A 17,133-nucleotide genomic window follows, 5' to 3' on the forward strand; every position below is an offset into this window, starting at 1 on the left:
CCTAGTGTGATGTGCGGCTGCCTTTCTGGGGAATGTCTTTGCTCATGCCTGTTGGCAGCTGTGCATCTCCATGCCAGTCTGTGGCAGTGCTTTTGTACCCTATGCTTTCTTGCTTCCTTCCTTTTCTTTCCCTCACTTATCTTCCTTTACTCCAATGTTATCCCAATTGCTGTGAAATCCTTCCCTTCCCTTTGGTGTCTCCTTTCTGCCCTCATCTCTTTTTTATGCCACACTTTCTTTACTTATTCATTTCTTTTTTTATTTCTCCACTTGATCTACCTCATTTCATTTTTTCTCCTTTCTTTCCCCTTATTTTCCTCATCTTGCTGCCCACACCTTCTATTCCCTTCTATCCTTGGAACATTAAACAAAGGATGTTGGAGATAAACCTTTGCTACAAAGAAGCTTTTCAACCTGAACTTTAAGCAGCTATGAAAATGAAGATTTTAAAGGCCATAATGCATTGATGCTTTAGGAAGAAAGGTGATTTATTTTATTTCTATCCTACCTGTACAAACTAGTGCTCAGGCTAGGTTACAAGTTTAATAAATATATTGTATGAACAATAAAAAATAAAATAATAAAAACATACACTGTGAAGGAATAACCACATTGTTACATTGATGGATATGACAGCAATAAACCTACTTTTCAGAGCACATTAAATATTGAAAATAGAAAATATTTGTATTTTGATTAATTATGTTGCTATTGCCTTTCATTAACATCACTCTTAGTAAATGACAGTTTTCTTTCTTCTATTCAGTCTTAAAATAAATGCCAACATCGTGGTTACGGCAGCTGCTCATGGCTTGGAAAATGATTTTAAATGCAATTCGTTTGGGAACAATTTTTTTCTTATGCTGTCTAATTTAAACTAAAAATGGCTTGCTTGCCTTTAACCTTTAATGTGATCCATTGTTGGTGCTTTATTTCTGAATATATTTCTCATCTTTCCTAGAGTAATTGCTTGGAAATGATTGTCATGTAAGAAGTCAACCATGGCAAATAGGAAACAACAAAGCACCACAAATAATATGCTAGATCACAGAACAAGATCCTGTCCTCCTTCCCCTCACTTTGAGGAGCTGGAAAATGAAGAAATTAACCCATCAATGAATGAATATACAGCAAATGCTGCAGAACTAACAGCCAACCGGCAAACTAGTCCCATCCAAGTGGAACAAGACTGCAATGATCATAGTGGGGATGGTGATTCCAGCTCTGATTACGTTAATAATACCTCTGAAGAGGAGGACTATGATGAAGGTTTGCCAGAGGAAGAGGAAGGGATCACTTATTATATTAGGTATTGCCCTGAAGATGACAGTTATCTAGAGGGCATGGACTGCAATGGTGAGGAATATGTTCCCCATGAAGAACATAGTGTTGAGACTGATGAGTGTCAAGAAGCTGTGGAAGAGGATTGGACAGAAACAAAAATGCAACACCAAGATACAGTTGAGTCAGAAGAAGGACAGGACTATAAAGAAAACGAAATGCAAATTTTAGAAGACGGAACACCCCCTTTAGAGGTTCCAGACCAAGAGAAGAATGAGATTATACAATACTGTCAAAATGAAGAAGGTTATCAGGACTATTATTTAGCAGAAGCAAACAGAAACTCTCTTGGGACATCACCGTATCCTTTTCAGAAAGGGGATGCTGAATTAGAAGAGCAGGAAGAAGACATTGACCAGATTGTGGCTGAGATTAAAATGAGCATGAGCATGAGCAGCATTAATAGCACAACAGAACTCAGCCCTGTGCATACCGAGAAGGAAAATGCATCAACGGACTATAAAGAAACATGCCAGAAAGGAGATGCTGAGCATTGTGTCAACAGACATGAGGGAAGACCTAAGTCATTGAATATTCCTCCTGCTTCAAAGCATGTTGGGGAGATACAAAGGGGTTTTAAAACAAAGGCGAGGTCTCCAGAAGAAAGACAGAAGTGGACACAAGAACAGGTATGGTGTTGTGGTGTTCAAGAAAATTAATATTCACACAATATTGCATAAGTTGCATTATATGTCAAAGGTTATAGTAGCATTTTTTTTCTTTTTTTTAATGGCCTGGCAGTTTACTTTTGCACCTTTTCAGCTTTCAGGTCCACTGGAATCTGCATGCAGTATGGGTTACAGTACTATGAGCCCTGATTTACAACTATCCAAGGCTTTTTATGATCTTTAACCCTTTCCCTCCTCTCATCTAACCCAGCCACTGCAGCAACAGTCCTTTGCCAGGGGCCATAGATCTTGGATCCCCCAGGAACCCAGTATGCATGCGACCTGAATCTGACCACTGTGTGTTACTATTTGTGTTAAGGTTCCCCAGTTCTGACGAGCTCAGGAATTGAACACAGATTGTCCATGTTGTAGCATGCAGTGCTTCCATTAAGCTGTCTGGCCAGCCCAGAAGCATCTCTATTGTATTCTATTATAGGTTTTTTCTATATGTGCAATGTTAAAATGAATTAGACTGTCAAGAAAATTGTTTCACTTGAATAATTAAAAGATATTTAAAGCAATTAACAAGAAAAATGAAATAATACTAAAACAAGGGGACACACTCCATGAAATTAACAACCAACAGATTTAAAACAAATTGAAGAAAATACTTTTTCACTCAGTGCACAGTCAAGCTGTGGAATCTGTTACCGGAAGATGAGGTAAAGGCAACTAACATAGCAGGGTTTAAAAAAGTTTTGGACAAGTTCCAGGAGGAAAAGTCCATAAAACATTATTAGCCAGTTAGACAAGGGAAAGCTATTGCTATCCTTGAGAGTGACCAGAAATAGCTCTACTTTTTTAGATCTGCCAGATATTTGTGACCCAGACAGGCCTGGAGATAGGATGCTGGGCTCCATGGGCCTTTGTCTGACTCAGTCAGCATGGCCCTTCTTATGCTCTTATCTAAGTGTTCTAAAGCTTGGGGTGCTCATATTTTAAAGCAATCTACTCAATTCAAAACAAATTAACGTGCCTAGATTTCCCTGTCTGAAAATTGCCCTCCTCTGCCGAGCTGAAAGTACATGCAGACTTCTGTAGTATTTGTAGCCAGATTGCCAAGAGATGCTTCAGGGGGGTCATATTTTGCTCAGGAGAGGAAAATAAGCCCACGTATATGGCACTTTCAGAAGTACGTATGCTATTTTGCACTCCTAGGCCACCTGCACAAAATAGCAGATGCAAACTACAAAGGCAGCTGTGAGCACACATTTATGCTGCTTTTCAAAGAGAAGCTACTGGGTAGCTATAACCACCCACATACTTTGCAGCATATGCAGGTTGTTTCTAAACTGCATTTTCAATATGTATTGTTTTGCTTACAATTGAAATGTGGCATGTTAACAATGTTTGCTTCTGCGAACTTTCTTAAACATCCAGTACCCAAGGAAAAATGACAAAGCTCCACAGATACTACTGTCTCCTTCCAGGAGAATATCATATAATAAATAATAATAATAATCACGAACCAAGTATAGTGCTTCAGGCATCATAATTTAATTACATACGAGATGATATACAGGATATGACATGGCTTTGCTGAAAAAGTGATAGCCTTTGTGATATCAGATGTAGCAGACTGTAGGAGTGTGCAAAACGTGCTTGAGGACCTTCCCACAGGAAGAATAAAGACTGCTTAGATTCAATATACAAGAGACTTTATCTGGTTATGTTTGTTTAAAAAATGTCAGGTTATTGAATTCAAGGATCTTTTCCTTAATCTGCAGGCTAGATTCTTGGGGGTAGATTTCATAAACTTGCGCAAACGCGTACTCTTGTTCGCGCACCAGGCGCGAACAAGAGTACGCAGGATTTCAATAGATACGCGCGTATCCATTAAAATCCGGGGTCAGCGCACGCAAGGCTGCCCAAAATCGGCAGCCTGCGTGCGCCGAGCCGCGCAGTCTGCCTCCGTTCCCTCCGAGGCCGCTCCGAAATCGGAGCGGCCTCGGAGGGAACTTTCCTTCCGCCTCCCCCCACCTTCCCCTCCCCTCCCTTCCCCTACCTAACCCACCCCCTTGGCCCTATCTAAACCCCCCCTACCTCTGTCACAAAAGTTACGCTTGCTTGAGGTTCGGCGCACGCAGGGGGTGTTTGGGCCAGGTTTTCGGGGGGTACACGCGTATGTTACGTGCGTACCCCTTTGAAAATCTGGCCCTTAGCCTCTGTTACCTTTAGCCTTAGAAGGCCTCCTCTGACACACATACACCCCACCCCACTTGGGGAAAATTATAAGAGAAGCAACCATGGAATTTGCCAGAAGGCAATTTAGATTAGAAAAGTACAAAATTTGATATAGGTGGACTGATATTCTGTGACAGTATTGATCACAACAAGAGGTTGGGAAGAGGTTAATATGTCACATATGATCACCCGTCCCCACACAAATCTCCAATCCTGAAATTTTTCATGGCAGAAAAACCGAAAGCCTCTACTCTGTAAATTTCTGAGGTGTGCAAAAGAAATTATTCACAAGACTAAATCTCCACAGGGCAATCCAGTATAACCTGAGATTACATGAATATAATTTTTGCAGCCTGAAAAAAAATGCCACCATGACTGTCCATTTACACAACCAAGGAACTTTTGCTGAATTGAGGCCTCAGTCCTTTGGATTATTTGCAAGTTGTAATAATCTTTATTAGGCCAACATAAAAATTATGTAACAGTGTAGTGCACAAGCTTTCAAAATCACATCTAAAAAAAAGTGATCAGCCCTAGTTCTGAAGAAAGAACTTAGTCTCCAGTGCTCATGTACAATTCTTTGCATAACTTTTTGCTTGTATCAGTGAAAAGTATTGCAACCTGCAAAGAATCCAGCTTTCACCAGTACCCATATGGCTGTTATAATTCAGCCATCGGGGTCTCTGCAATAAAGTTGAATGTGAGTGCTAAAAAAAATAGCATGTTATGCAGTAAGGTAAGGGTAGGCAACTCCAGTTTTTGAGTGCCACAAGCTGGTTGAGTTTTCAAAATATCCACACTGAATATGCATGAGATATATTTGCATGCACTGCTTCCATTGAATGCAAATGCAGATCATGCATATTCATTGTGGATATCTTGAATACCTGACCAGCTTGTAGCATTTGATGACAGGAGTTGCCTACCCCTGCAATAATGCAGAAACATGAACATTAAGATGGTCCCTTAAGACATTAGCAAGGTTATGCTAAAAAAAAAAAAAAATGCACATCCTTACATATAAATAAGGTCTTGCCACATGCAAATAAGGCTTTACTGATCTCAGGGGAAATATCATGGTAAGATTTCCACACCCACTATATTCTATGGACTTGGTAAAGCCCAAAAACTTAAATCTGTCTTGGACCAGGGCTGAAATCTCCTGAGCCAACCCTTTTAATTTGGGCTAGTAAGCATTGGGGATTTCTTTTCCCACCATATCAAAAGTGGCTCCATTGTGGACCACACCATCCCTGCAAAATAGCATGAACCCCCATCCCTCCTAACATTTCCTCCCTCTTCCCCAGTTCATAACAGAAAACTTTCCTCCCCCAAGAAGCATCTTCCCCAGAAGCTCCTTTCCTCCCCCCCCCCCCCCCCCGCCACTTAACAGGATACTCCACCCTCTACCCATTCCTATGGGACCCAGGTCCTTGCCTCCCTGAAAGGTCCAGATCTTTATGGAAGGGGGTTGTTGGAGCCCTCCTACCGTACTGCTGAATGATGCTCCTCAGATGTATTTCTCCACACATAGTGAAGCATGTCATTCACTATATATGATGTAGATCCTCTTGGCAGCTTTATTCGGTGATGGCCACAGTGCAGTCGGCAGGGTTTCCATGTTCCTCTTGCCTCTCTATACTAGTAAGCACCTGGTTCTGGATTGGGGGTGGGAAATCCTGCTATGCACTTGAGGAGGGAGATGTTTGCTGTGTGCTCCTGGAGGAGATAACATCAGGTGGGGTGGGGATGGGGGGGTGGGGTCCAGACCTTAGAGGAGATTCAGCAGGGGCAACTTTTGATTTGGTGGTTTTGGGGAGAGAGGGAATCCCCCCATGTTAACCAGTATTTTCACTTTGGGCCAGTTAATTTGGCAGGATTTTGACAGATAGTGTCACTACATTATTTTTTTGGTTACCATGCATATTACAACCCTGGCCACATGGTTTAGCAAAAATTCAACATGCAATCGGTAAAAAAAAAAATTGTGGACAAATATTTTTGCAGGGGTGGCCAACTCCGGTCCTCAAGAGCCACAAACAGGCCAGGTTTCAGGATATCCACAATGCATAGGCATGAGAGATTTGCATGCACTACCTCCATTGTATGTAAATCCATCTCATGCCTATTCATTGTTGCTATCCTGAAAACCTGGCCTGTTTGATGAGGTTGGTCACCTCTGGTTTATTGGATAGGTTTCTTACCTCCTCAGTTATAATGGGTTATTTCAGATGTCTCTACTTTGGTGCAAAACACAGAACGGACTTTTAATCTAGTTTAATAATTGCTTCAGATTTATGGCAGTATCCTAGGACTTTATATTGGAAAAATACTAGGGCAAAACTTGAACAACTTTTGCACTGGAACAAAGTTGGAGCAAAACAATGATATTTCTCCAAATTGCTTCTATCTGCTGAAAGCCATGCATTTTTTCCATATTATGTGAGATGTGTTAGGTGTTTTGATGAATTATGAGGTTAAAATTTTGTTCCTCAAATACATAGTTGTTAGAAGGAACATAACATGTCTTTCAGTAGTTATCCAGTCAGGCGTTTTTAATTAATATTTCTACACCACTCTACAGCTTGATTACATACGAAGGCTTTGTGGCAGCTCTTCATCCTAGAAAAAACCAAACCACCATTTTTGGGGGTTGTAGAATATTGATAGTTTGCTTAAATTACTTTTACCACCATCCTAGTAAAAAGTACTTCATAAAGATTTCTTTTGTTTTAAAGATACCTGGGAAAATATTAAAGGTTGAGCATGAATAATTTAAATAAATGTTAGCAAAATCTTCATCTTGATATTAAATTTACCCTATAAAGTTAAATGTAGCAGGCTGCATATTGAAGATCAGCTTTTTATTTTAGTGATTGAAGATTCAGCCTTAGGTTATAATAAGGACTTTAATATAACTAGAGGTTTTTAGACCTAAATATTGTATAGCCTCAAGGGAGTTGGGGACCAAACAAATTCCAAAGACTCAAATATAAATTTAACTCATCCTTTTGAAATGAGTAAAATATGAAGGGTGCACACCAAAAATAAGGGGTTTTAAAATTTTTTTTAAGAAAAATAAGAGGAATAGTTATGTGCTTTGGCAACTTTTAACTAAAGCAGCATTACATATCTAACAGAAACCAAGCACTAAAGAGGCAATTTGCAAAGGGTTTTAAGTGGGTAAACAAGTGTTTACTTGTGGAGAAAACCTCCCATTGAAAATTCAGCCTTGATCATGTCTTATAATCATTAACCTCCAACCTCCTACCTTGTGTGTTATTTAAATGCACAGTTTCAAGTGAATGGCAGTGAAAATCAACTTCAATCTCTGCTGTATCTCCTGGACAATTGTTACCCAAATAGCTTACTGCCCCAACGTGGCCACATTTCAGTGATTATAAGACCTGATCAATTATTGCCAGGGGGCAATTTTAGCTATATGAAACCTACAACCCCTGCCTAAAAATATTAATAAGGTGGTTTAAGTATGGGCAATAAGTTTTGAAAAATGGTTAGGAATATTTAACATTGTAAGCAGTGCAAGCAGAGTAATGAAAGTATAACCATATGCTAGAGTTAGGTGATTGGATTTTGTCCATTTGAGCATTGAGTATAGAATATCACCTAGTGTGGTGGATTTGTTTTTGTGTGTTACCTAAAATGAGATAAGGCATGCAGCATTTTATATGCTAAAGAAGCCACATGTCCCAAAGTGTGAAATTTAGGACAAAGTGAATAGAGCTCTGGAGTCTCATCCAGGTGATGGAGCTGAAACTCACTATAATCAATGCGGTGCTTCAGTTGAAGCCATTTATGCTGTTATTATATTTTTGGACCAAACATCAAAGGAGAGTAAATAATCTGTCCCAACATCCAAACCCCTTTAGATTGCCACAAGGGCCAATTGATCACAACTTTGTTAATCAGAAGCGAAGGATTATCCCATAACAGACCTTTCAGACTAGAATTTGATGTCCTTTCCATCATTTATCAAGATCACATGATGAGCAGGAGCAATGGTAGATACAGATCTTAAATATTTAGGAATTTTCATACTAGGTAACCAATTTAATGGTAAAGAAAAGGCCCAAGCCCTCTCAAGAAGTTAACCTCTTGGGAATAGAATGTAAAGTATCCTCATCAAGGATCCATCCAAAACCATGGCGAAACAGAAATGATAGCTAAGAAAATCAGGAAAACATTCCCCTCCTGGCTGTTTAACCAATTAAAAAAAAATATCTATTTCTAATGTAACCTATTTGATCTGGGCTCATGTCAGAACAAATTACTTTCTCCAGTCTAGTATTTTTGCAGCTGAAGGGCCCTGCTGTGAGGCTTTCCCTATAAAGCAGCAGTGCCTCCTACTCATTGCAGAAATAAAAATGGCATGGAGCAGATTGACAAGACCAAGTTAGTGCTTTTGATGCCTCCTGGCGACTGGGTGCATGATGGCCTGATGAGGCAGAATAAAAGGGAGATGTCCAAAAGTCATTTTCCAGGCTCCATTGAAAATACACCACATTTCTTTCCTTGTATGGGGCCATTTTAATTAGATAGACTTGGCCTTCTACTCATTTATATATTTTTATTTTTCTGTGAGTAGGAGGCAATGCTACATAATAGGACTAGGGGGCATTCCATGAAGTTAGCAAGTAACACATTTAAGACTAATCGGAGAAAATTCTTTTTCACTCAACGCACAATAAAGCTCTGGAATTTGTTGCCAGAGAAGGTAGTTAGTGCCGTTAGTGTAGCTGGGTTCAAAAAAGGTTTGGATAAGTTCTTGGAGCAGAAGTCCATTAATGGCTATTAATGAATTATACTTAGGGGTAGATTTTCAAACAAGGCGCGTTGGCGTACTTTTGTTGGCACTCCAGGCGCAAACAAAAGTACGCGGGATTTTAGTAGATACGCGCGGAGCTGCGCGTATCCACTAAAATCCTGGATCGGCGCGCGCAAGGCTATGAATTCTGTATAGCCGGTGTGCGCCGAGCCGCGCTGCCTACCCCCGTTCCCTCCAAGGCCGCTCTGAAATCGGAGCGGCCTTGGAGGGAATCCTCTAACGCCCTCCCCTCATCTTCCCCTCCCTTCCTCTATCTAACCCACCCACCCGGCCCTGTCTACACCCCCCCCCTTACCTTTCTCCGGGGATTTACGCCTCCCGGAGGGAGAAGTAAATCCCCGCGCGCCAGCGGGCCTCCTGCGCGCCGGGCTGCGACCTGGGGGCGGGTACGGAGGGCGCGGCCACGCCCCCGGACCGCCCCGGGCCGTAGCCACGCCCCCGTACCCACCCCCAAAACGCTGCCGACACGCCCCTGAAACGCCGCGACGACCGGGCCCGCCCCCGACACGCCCCCCTCAGAGAACCCCGGGACTTACGCGAGTCCCGGGGCTCTGCGCGCGCCGGTAGGCCTATGTAAAATAGGCTCACCGGCGCGCAGGGCCCTGCTCGCCTAAATCCGCCCGGTTTTGGGCGGATTTAGGCGAGCAGGGCTCTGAAAATCCGCCCCTTAGGGAATAGCCCCTGCTATTAATTGCATCAGTAGCATGGGTTCTTCTTAGTGTTTGGGTAATTGCCAGGTTCTTGTGGCCTGGTTTTTGGCCTCTGTTGGAAACAGGATGCTGGGCTTGATGGACCCTTGGTCTGTCCCAGCATGGCAATTTCTTATGTTCTTATGTTCTTATGATGTCTGTGCATGATTCTCTGGTCCCCACTGTGTGTAAGGTGAAGATTGTTACATTGTTCTGTTATTTCTCCTATTTTGTTGCTCTTTAACTTCATATTTTCTTCTCAAATGCTTGTGCTTTTCTAACTGTAGTACATCATCCTTTTTTGTAATGATACTTATGCTTTCCTTTCCTTCACAGATATTACTAGTTCCCTGTACATACCAGGATCATTCCAGATGGTGGGTTATGTTCCATGTCCAGCAGATGGAGTCAGAACACAAAATTCCCAGGGGAGGACCCTTATAATCACGCCTCCCCTGTAACAGCTCTCAGTAACGTTCTGACTCCAGCAGATGTGAGCAGGGGACTTGTGGTCCCCAGCTTGTTAGCTTAGGGCTACCTCCTCAGGGGGATAAAGTTTAAAAAAAAAAAAAAAAAAGGAAGTTTAAATTTACAGTTTAGGTCACTTTGCTAAGGCTCCTCTTACAGCAGGGGGAGAGCTCTCCGCTGGTGCTGGCTCATCGCTCTCTAGCCTGGTGACTTGCTGACAGGCTGTTGCCTGTTTTCTTTCTTTCTTTTCTCATTTTCCTCACTGAGGGCTCAGTTGGGGTAAGTGTATTTTTGTTTCATCTTCTTTTTCAGCAGAAGACTGCAATTTTTTGGACTCCGTTCAGCTCTGAGGTGAAAGTCGGTAGCGCCGGCCTCTCCCTCCTGACCCAGGTTTTCCCCCTCCCTTTTGGGGAGCGACCGACGTCCCGACCTGCGGCCCCGCGAAGCACCATTCCCCGGGGCCGCCTGCTGTCGGGAGGGTAATTCCCCTTCAGTTCTTCTTCAGGTCGGTGGGGGACCGCGGCAAACGTCCGTTGCCGGGTCGGTGCTCATTTTAGGCGCGAGCCACCTGTAGAGCCTCCCCCCCCCCCTCTCCCTGCGGCAATGCAGTCCGCGGCGCCTTGTGAGGGCTCCGAGAGGGCCGGATTATTTTCTGAAGAGGGTCTGTGCTCAGGCTGTTTCCCCGAGGGGGAATGTGCGCCAGCTACTAACAAGGATGTTCGAGCTGCAGACCACGTGGGAAGGAAGCGCCAGGCCCCATTCCCTCTCAACACGCGGGAACGGCGGCCATTTTGTTGCAAGATTCTGATGCCGCGCTTTCTGAGGAGGACACGGATAATCCGTCCCCCAATTCTAGGCCCGTTTTGGACCCTTACTCCGAGTCTAATCCTGGTAGGCAGAGGGGGGATCCCCCGGTGGGTGACCCCTCAGGATGCCAGGCCTTTTCCCCTGAATTCATAGTCCTGATGCACAGGGCTTTTCTTCAGAGCAGAGACATGACCTTCGGGACCTGGGGACCCTCTCCCCCCAAGATACCATGTCCTACCCCCCTCCTGGGTGGCACCCTCCCTCAGGCTCGCCCCCCTTTAGTAGGCGGGGGAGTAGGGACATCTCGTGGCCCTACCGGGACACCTTTGATAATACAGACTTCGTCGGGGGAAGGACAATCCCAGGACCCTGACGTGGACGACCCCACCTTGGCAGCCCAGGTGGAGGGCGACGACCCTAGGGTCCTCCGCATCTTCCAAGTGGCGGAGTTAGATGACCTCATTCCCTACATCCTCCAGGAAATGGATATTGATCCCCCTCCGGAATCGGTGGGGCCTGACCCGGCTCTCAAGAAGGGGGACCCCCTCCTAGCAGGACTGCGGCCTCTAGCCAAGTCTTTTCCCACTCATCACAAGATCTTGCAGTTGATCACTCGGGAATGGGATTCCCCGGAGGCCAACCTTAGGGTCGGTAGAGCCATGGAAAAATTGTATCCTCTGCCGGCCGATTTTTTGGAAATTCTCAAAGTTCCCACCGTAGATTCTGCGGTATCAGCGGTCACAAAGCATACCACTATTCCTGTCACTGGAGGGACGGCGTTGAAGGATATGCAGGATCGGAAGCTGGAGGTTTACCTCAAGCGTATCTTTGTGGTCTCGGCCTTAGGGATGCGGGCGGCTATCTGCAGTTCCCTCGCACAGCGAGCGGGTCTTCGGTGGGTGCAGCAGCTACTCACCTCCCAGTCCTTACCAGACGCTGAGGCTCACCAGGCGGACAGACTGGAAGCCGTGGTTGCCTATGGAGCAGATGCTTTATATGATCTTTTAAGGGTCCTAGCCCGAACCATGGTGGCGGCGGTCTCAGCACGTCGGCTCCTTTGGCTTCGCAATTGGTCGGCTGATGCCTCTTCCAAGACACGTTTGGGGTCCCTTCCTTTTAAGGGTAGGTATCTTTTTGGTGAAGACTTGGATCAGATCATCAAGTCCCTTAATGAGAACGCGGTGCACAAGTTGCCCGAAGATCGATCCCGTTCGTCAAGATCATATAATTACTCCAGAAACCATTATCATAACCAGCAGAGAGTGCGTCCTCAGAGGCAACAGCCACCTCGGGCTCCTTCTTCTCGTTCGCACTCCTGGAACCGGCCCTTTCATGGGCGCTGCCAGGGTAAGGAAGTGCAGGGTGCTGGTACATCCGCTAAATCTACCCAATGATGCCAGACGGACCCGCGAGGTGGTCCCTCGACTGGGGGGGTCGCCTTGCTCTCTTCTACGAAGAGTGGGTCCAAATCACGTCAGATCAATGGGTTCTGGATATTCTAAGACGTGGTTACGCTTTGGATTTTGTTTGCGCTCCTCAGGACCGGTTCCTGTTTTCCCCTTGCGGGTCCTTAATCAAACAGGGAGCCGTGCGGCAGACCCTCGATCGTCTCCTTCAATTAGGGGCCATAGTGCCGGTGCCAGCCGCCGAACTGGGCCGGGGGCATTATTCAATCTTCTTTGTGGTTCCCAAGAAGGAAGGTACTTTTCGTCCTATCCTGGACCTCAAGCAGGTCAACCGGTCCCTCAGAGTCCCTCGTTTCCGCATGGAGACACTCCGTTCAGTGTTAGCGGCAGTTCATCCGGGAGAATTCTTGGCTTCGTTGGATCTCACGGAGGCGTATCTCCACATACCAATTTGTCAAGCTCATCAGCGTTACTTACACTTCAAAATTTTGGGTCAACACTTCCAATTTTGCGCTCTTCCCTTTGGCCTGGCCACAGCTCCACGGATTTTCACGAAGATCATGGTGGTAGTGGCGGCAACCTTGCGCAAGGAAGGCATCTTTGTGCATCCTTACCTAGACGATTGGCTCATCCGTGCAAAGTCACAAGCGCAGTGTATCCTCGCAGTCGACAGAGTGGTACAACTTCTCCAATCTCTGGGATGGATTGTCAACTTCACCAAGAGCAGCCTGGTCCCGTCCCAGTCGTTGGATTTTCTGGGAGCTAACTTCGACACCAAGAATGCCAGGGTTTTTCTGCATCCGGACAGAGCTCATTCTCTGCGTCAGCAGATTCAAGGATTTATGGCGCTCGAGACGCCCACTGCCTGGGACTACCTGCAGGTACTGGGGACCATGGCCTCGACCATTGATCTGGTTCCTTGGGCATTTGCGCATCTGAGGCCTCTGCAGAGATCCCTTCTCTCCCGGTGGCAGCCGGTGTCGAGAGATTTCCAGGCAATCCTTCCGATTCCGAGAGGAACCTTCATCAGTCTCCATTGGTGGCTGGAACCGCGGCACCTAGCTCAGGGGATGTCGCTGGAGCACCCGGATTGGGTGATTATCACCACGGACGCCAGCCTCACAGGCTGGGGAGTGGTCTGTCGGGACAGCTCAATCCAGGGTCGATGGACGGAGGAACAGTCGAAGTGGCCCATCAACCGCTTGGAGACCAGGGCGGTCCGTCTGGCATTACAGGGTTTCTTCCCCATACTACGCCATCACGCAGTCAGGGTGCTATCGGACAATGCGACTAAATGGCGTACATCAATCGCCAGGGAGGCACGAGAAGTCGGTTGGTCTCTCTGGAAACCGACAAATTGATGGAGTGGGCAGAGCTTCACCTCCAATGACTAGCGGCCTCGCATATAGCGGGAGTGGACAATGTACAGGCGGACTTTCTCAGCCGACAAAACTTGGATCCCGGAGAGTGGGAGCTCTCGCAGCAGGCGATGCGGATAATAGTACGGCAATGGGGGACACCGCACGTAGACCTAATGGCAACCGCCGGAAATGCAAAGGCCGCCTGCTTCTTCAGCCGCAGGCGGGAGCGTGGCGCCGAGGGCGTGGACCCGCTGGTCCTGCCCTGGCCGCGCCACTGTATCCTATATGTTTTCCCACCGTGGCCCCTCGTGGGCAAGGTCATCCGCAGGATAGAGGCACACCAAGGGCCGGTGATCCTTGTAGTGCCAGAGTGGCCCCGACAACCGTGGTTCGCAGATCTGCGCAATTTGACGGTGGAGGGTCCCCTTCGTCTCGGTCAGCTGCCACGTCTTCTACGCCAGGGACCAATATTTTTCAAGGAGGCAGATCGCTTCTGTTTTGCGGCCTGGTTTTTGAGAGGCGTCAGTTGAGGAGGCGCGGTAATCCGGAGCCGGTTATTTCAACGCTACTGAAAGCACGTAAGATGTCCACCTCTGTTACCTATGTTCGAGTCTGGAAGGTCTTTGAGGATTGGTGTGGAGCGAATGACATTCTTCCCATGCAGGCCTCAGTGCCACAAGTCCTTTCCTTCTTGCAGGCAGGTTTGGATTTGGGTCTTGCTTACAATTCTCTTCGGGTTCAGGTGGCGGCCTTGGGGGCTTTTCTTCGCAGTGGAAATAAGGAGTTTCTGTCCTCTCATCCGGACGTCTCCCGTTTCCTTAAAGGAGTGAAACACTTAAAGCCTCCGATTCGCCCACCTTGTCCGTCGTGGAATCTGAATCTGGTGCTCCGAGTCCTCTGTGGTTCGCCGTTCGAACCTCTAAGCTCGGCTACCATCAAGGACGTCACTCTCAAGACCATTTTTCTCATGGCAATCAGTTCAGCAAGACGTATTTCCGAGCTGCAGGCCCTATCCTGTCGTGAACCATACCTTCGTTTCACGCCTGAAGGGGTTTCGCTGAGGACGGTTCCTTCTTTTCTCCCTAAAGTGGTTTCGGCATTCCACCTCAACCAATCGGTGGAATTACCATCTTTTGCCTCTTCTGAGTCTGGAGACCTGCGTAGACTGGATGTATGGCAGTCTCTGATACGCTATCTGGAGGTGACTAATGATTTTCGGCTCTCCGATCATCTGTTTATCCTCTGGTCCGGACCCCGGAAGGGTTGCATGGCCTCCAAACAATCTATAGCGCGATGGTTGAAGGGAGCGATCATAGCAGCGTACCTTGGCGTAGGTAAGTCCCCTCCGCTGGTTGTCAAGGCTCATTCTCTTCGAGCCCAGGCGACATCTTGGGCGGAGATCTCCTCCGTCTCCACTCAGGAGATTTGTAGGGCGGCCACCTGGAAGTCGATCCATACTTTTGCGAGACATTATCGCTTGGACATCGGTGTTCCGTCGGGCGGTCAGCTTGGAGACAAGGTAATACGAGCAGGGCTGTCTGCGGCCCAACCGTGATGGGAAAGCTTTGGTACATCCCACCGTCTGGAATGATCCTGGTATGTACAGGGAAAAGAAAATTATTCCTTACCTGCTAATTTTCGTTCCTGTAATACCATGGATCATTCCAGACACCCTCCCTTGGTTTGGGGGTTTGCTTGTGGGACATCCCTGCCTACCTGTCTTAACAATCTTTTACTCTGTATTTCGAATACTGCGCATCTTTTTTGTTCACGCACTGCTGTTCGCAAGTTCACTGTTCAGAATTTAGTTGCTGTTTATTTGGACAGTGGTTATTTCAATTCCTTCTTTGATTACTTGATCCCTCTGTTTTTAGTCTCTCTCTTTTGGGCTTTGTTAGTCTAGTTACTGAGAGCTGTTACAGGGGAGGCGTGGTTATATGGGTCCTCCCCTGGGAATTTTGTGTTCTGACTCCATCTGCTGGACATGGAACATAACCCACCGTCTGGAATGATCGACGGTATTACAGGAACGAAAATTAGCAGGTAAGGAATAATTTTCTTTTCTGTGTTTAAACTGTTTATTGAAAGAAGCAGATAACAAATGTCTGACATACATTGATTCCTTATACCACATCAAACTAACAGGTCGATCCAGTAAAGTTCAGTTGAAGATTTCTCGTCTGTAACGAGCTCGCTGCGCACAATTCGGACGCGTAAGGCAAACCAGCGATACAGTCTCCAGTTTTGCGCGTCCGTAGCGCTTCTTAAAACAGACGCGTAACCCTTCCCGCACCCGGCATGTAAATGAACGAATTAGCTGTATAATGAAGGAATTAGCTATTCCCCTCCGATACCGTAACGGGCACTCAGGTTCTCTCATTAGTAACGCACTGTTTTGCCGCGGCCGTAACGTGTTAGTTTACCGCCTCCCCCTAGTAGGAGTTAGGACTGTGAGTCTAGTAACAAATCCATCGACACCGCTTAAGATACTCAAAACAATAAAACACAATTTAAAAAAAAAGCGATACAGAGATGATCGAGAAAATGTAATGATGTGGGACACATAAAACCTGTCAGAAGAAAAAATAAAAATTTTTAAATACCTGTCGGAGGGCCGCGTGGTTCCAGGCGGCCGGCGGCGGCGGGAGCCGGGTGGTCGCGTGTTAAATCTAGGCCGCGGGCGGGTGGGCGCCTGTTCCAGGCAGCGGCGGCGGGGGGACACGCGTTAGTTCGAGATGGCTGGCGGGCGGCGGGTGGTCGCGTGTTAAATCTAGGCCGCGGGCGGGTGGGCGCCTGTTCCAGGCAGCGGCGGCGGGGGGACACGCGTTAGTTCGAGACGGCCGGCGGGCGGCGGGTGGTCGCATGTTAAATCTAGGCCGGGTCCGCACAGGCGCGCATTCATTCACTGCCGGTGGGGGCTGCCGGAGGCAGCCCCCACCGGCAGTGAATGAATGCGCGCCTGTGCGACCCCTGTGATTCGGCGCTCACGGCGTGACGTCACGGCATGTGACTGCCTTGAGTGCCGAATCGCAGGGGTCGCACAGGCGCACATTCATTCATTCACTGCCGGTGGGGGCTGCCGGAGAGGCAGCCCCCACCGGCAGTGAATGAATTCATTCATCCAGGCAGAGGAGCCGGCTGCTTTCGCCACCGGCTCCTCCGCCTGGATGAATGAATGCGCGCCTGTGCAGACCCGGCCTAGATTTAACACGCGACCACCCGCCGGCCGTCTCGAACTAACGCGTGTCCCCCCGCCACCGCTGCCTGGAACAGGCGCCCACCCGCCCGCGGCCTAGATTTAACACGCGACCACCTGGCTCCCACCGCCGCCGGCCGCCTGTACCCACGCGGCCGTCTGAAACT

At 47.0% G+C, this 17,133-nt stretch overlaps 1 protein-coding gene across 3 annotated transcripts in view; it reads left to right on the forward strand.

Annotated features, from left to right (window-relative positions):
* Positions 1 to 17,133, forward strand: part of APBA2 (amyloid beta precursor protein binding family A member 2) — a 422,528-nt gene that overhangs the window by 166,378 nt on the left and 239,017 nt on the right. For all 3 annotated transcript variants that reach the window (XM_029575805.1, XM_029575804.1, XM_029575806.1), the window contains exon 2: positions 962 to 1,970. In XM_029575805.1, the coding sequence (XP_029431665.1) occupies positions 1,002 to 1,970 (969 nt within the window). In that variant the 5' untranslated portion in view covers positions 962 to 1,001. The remainder of the gene's footprint in view (positions 1 to 961; positions 1,971 to 17,133) is intronic.

The sequence above is a fragment of the Rhinatrema bivittatum genome, chromosome 13 (genome assembly GCF_901001135.1).
Source record: "Rhinatrema bivittatum chromosome 13, aRhiBiv1.1, whole genome shotgun sequence".
In the NCBI taxonomy this organism is placed as follows: domain Eukaryota; kingdom Metazoa; phylum Chordata; class Amphibia; order Gymnophiona; family Rhinatrematidae; genus Rhinatrema; species Rhinatrema bivittatum.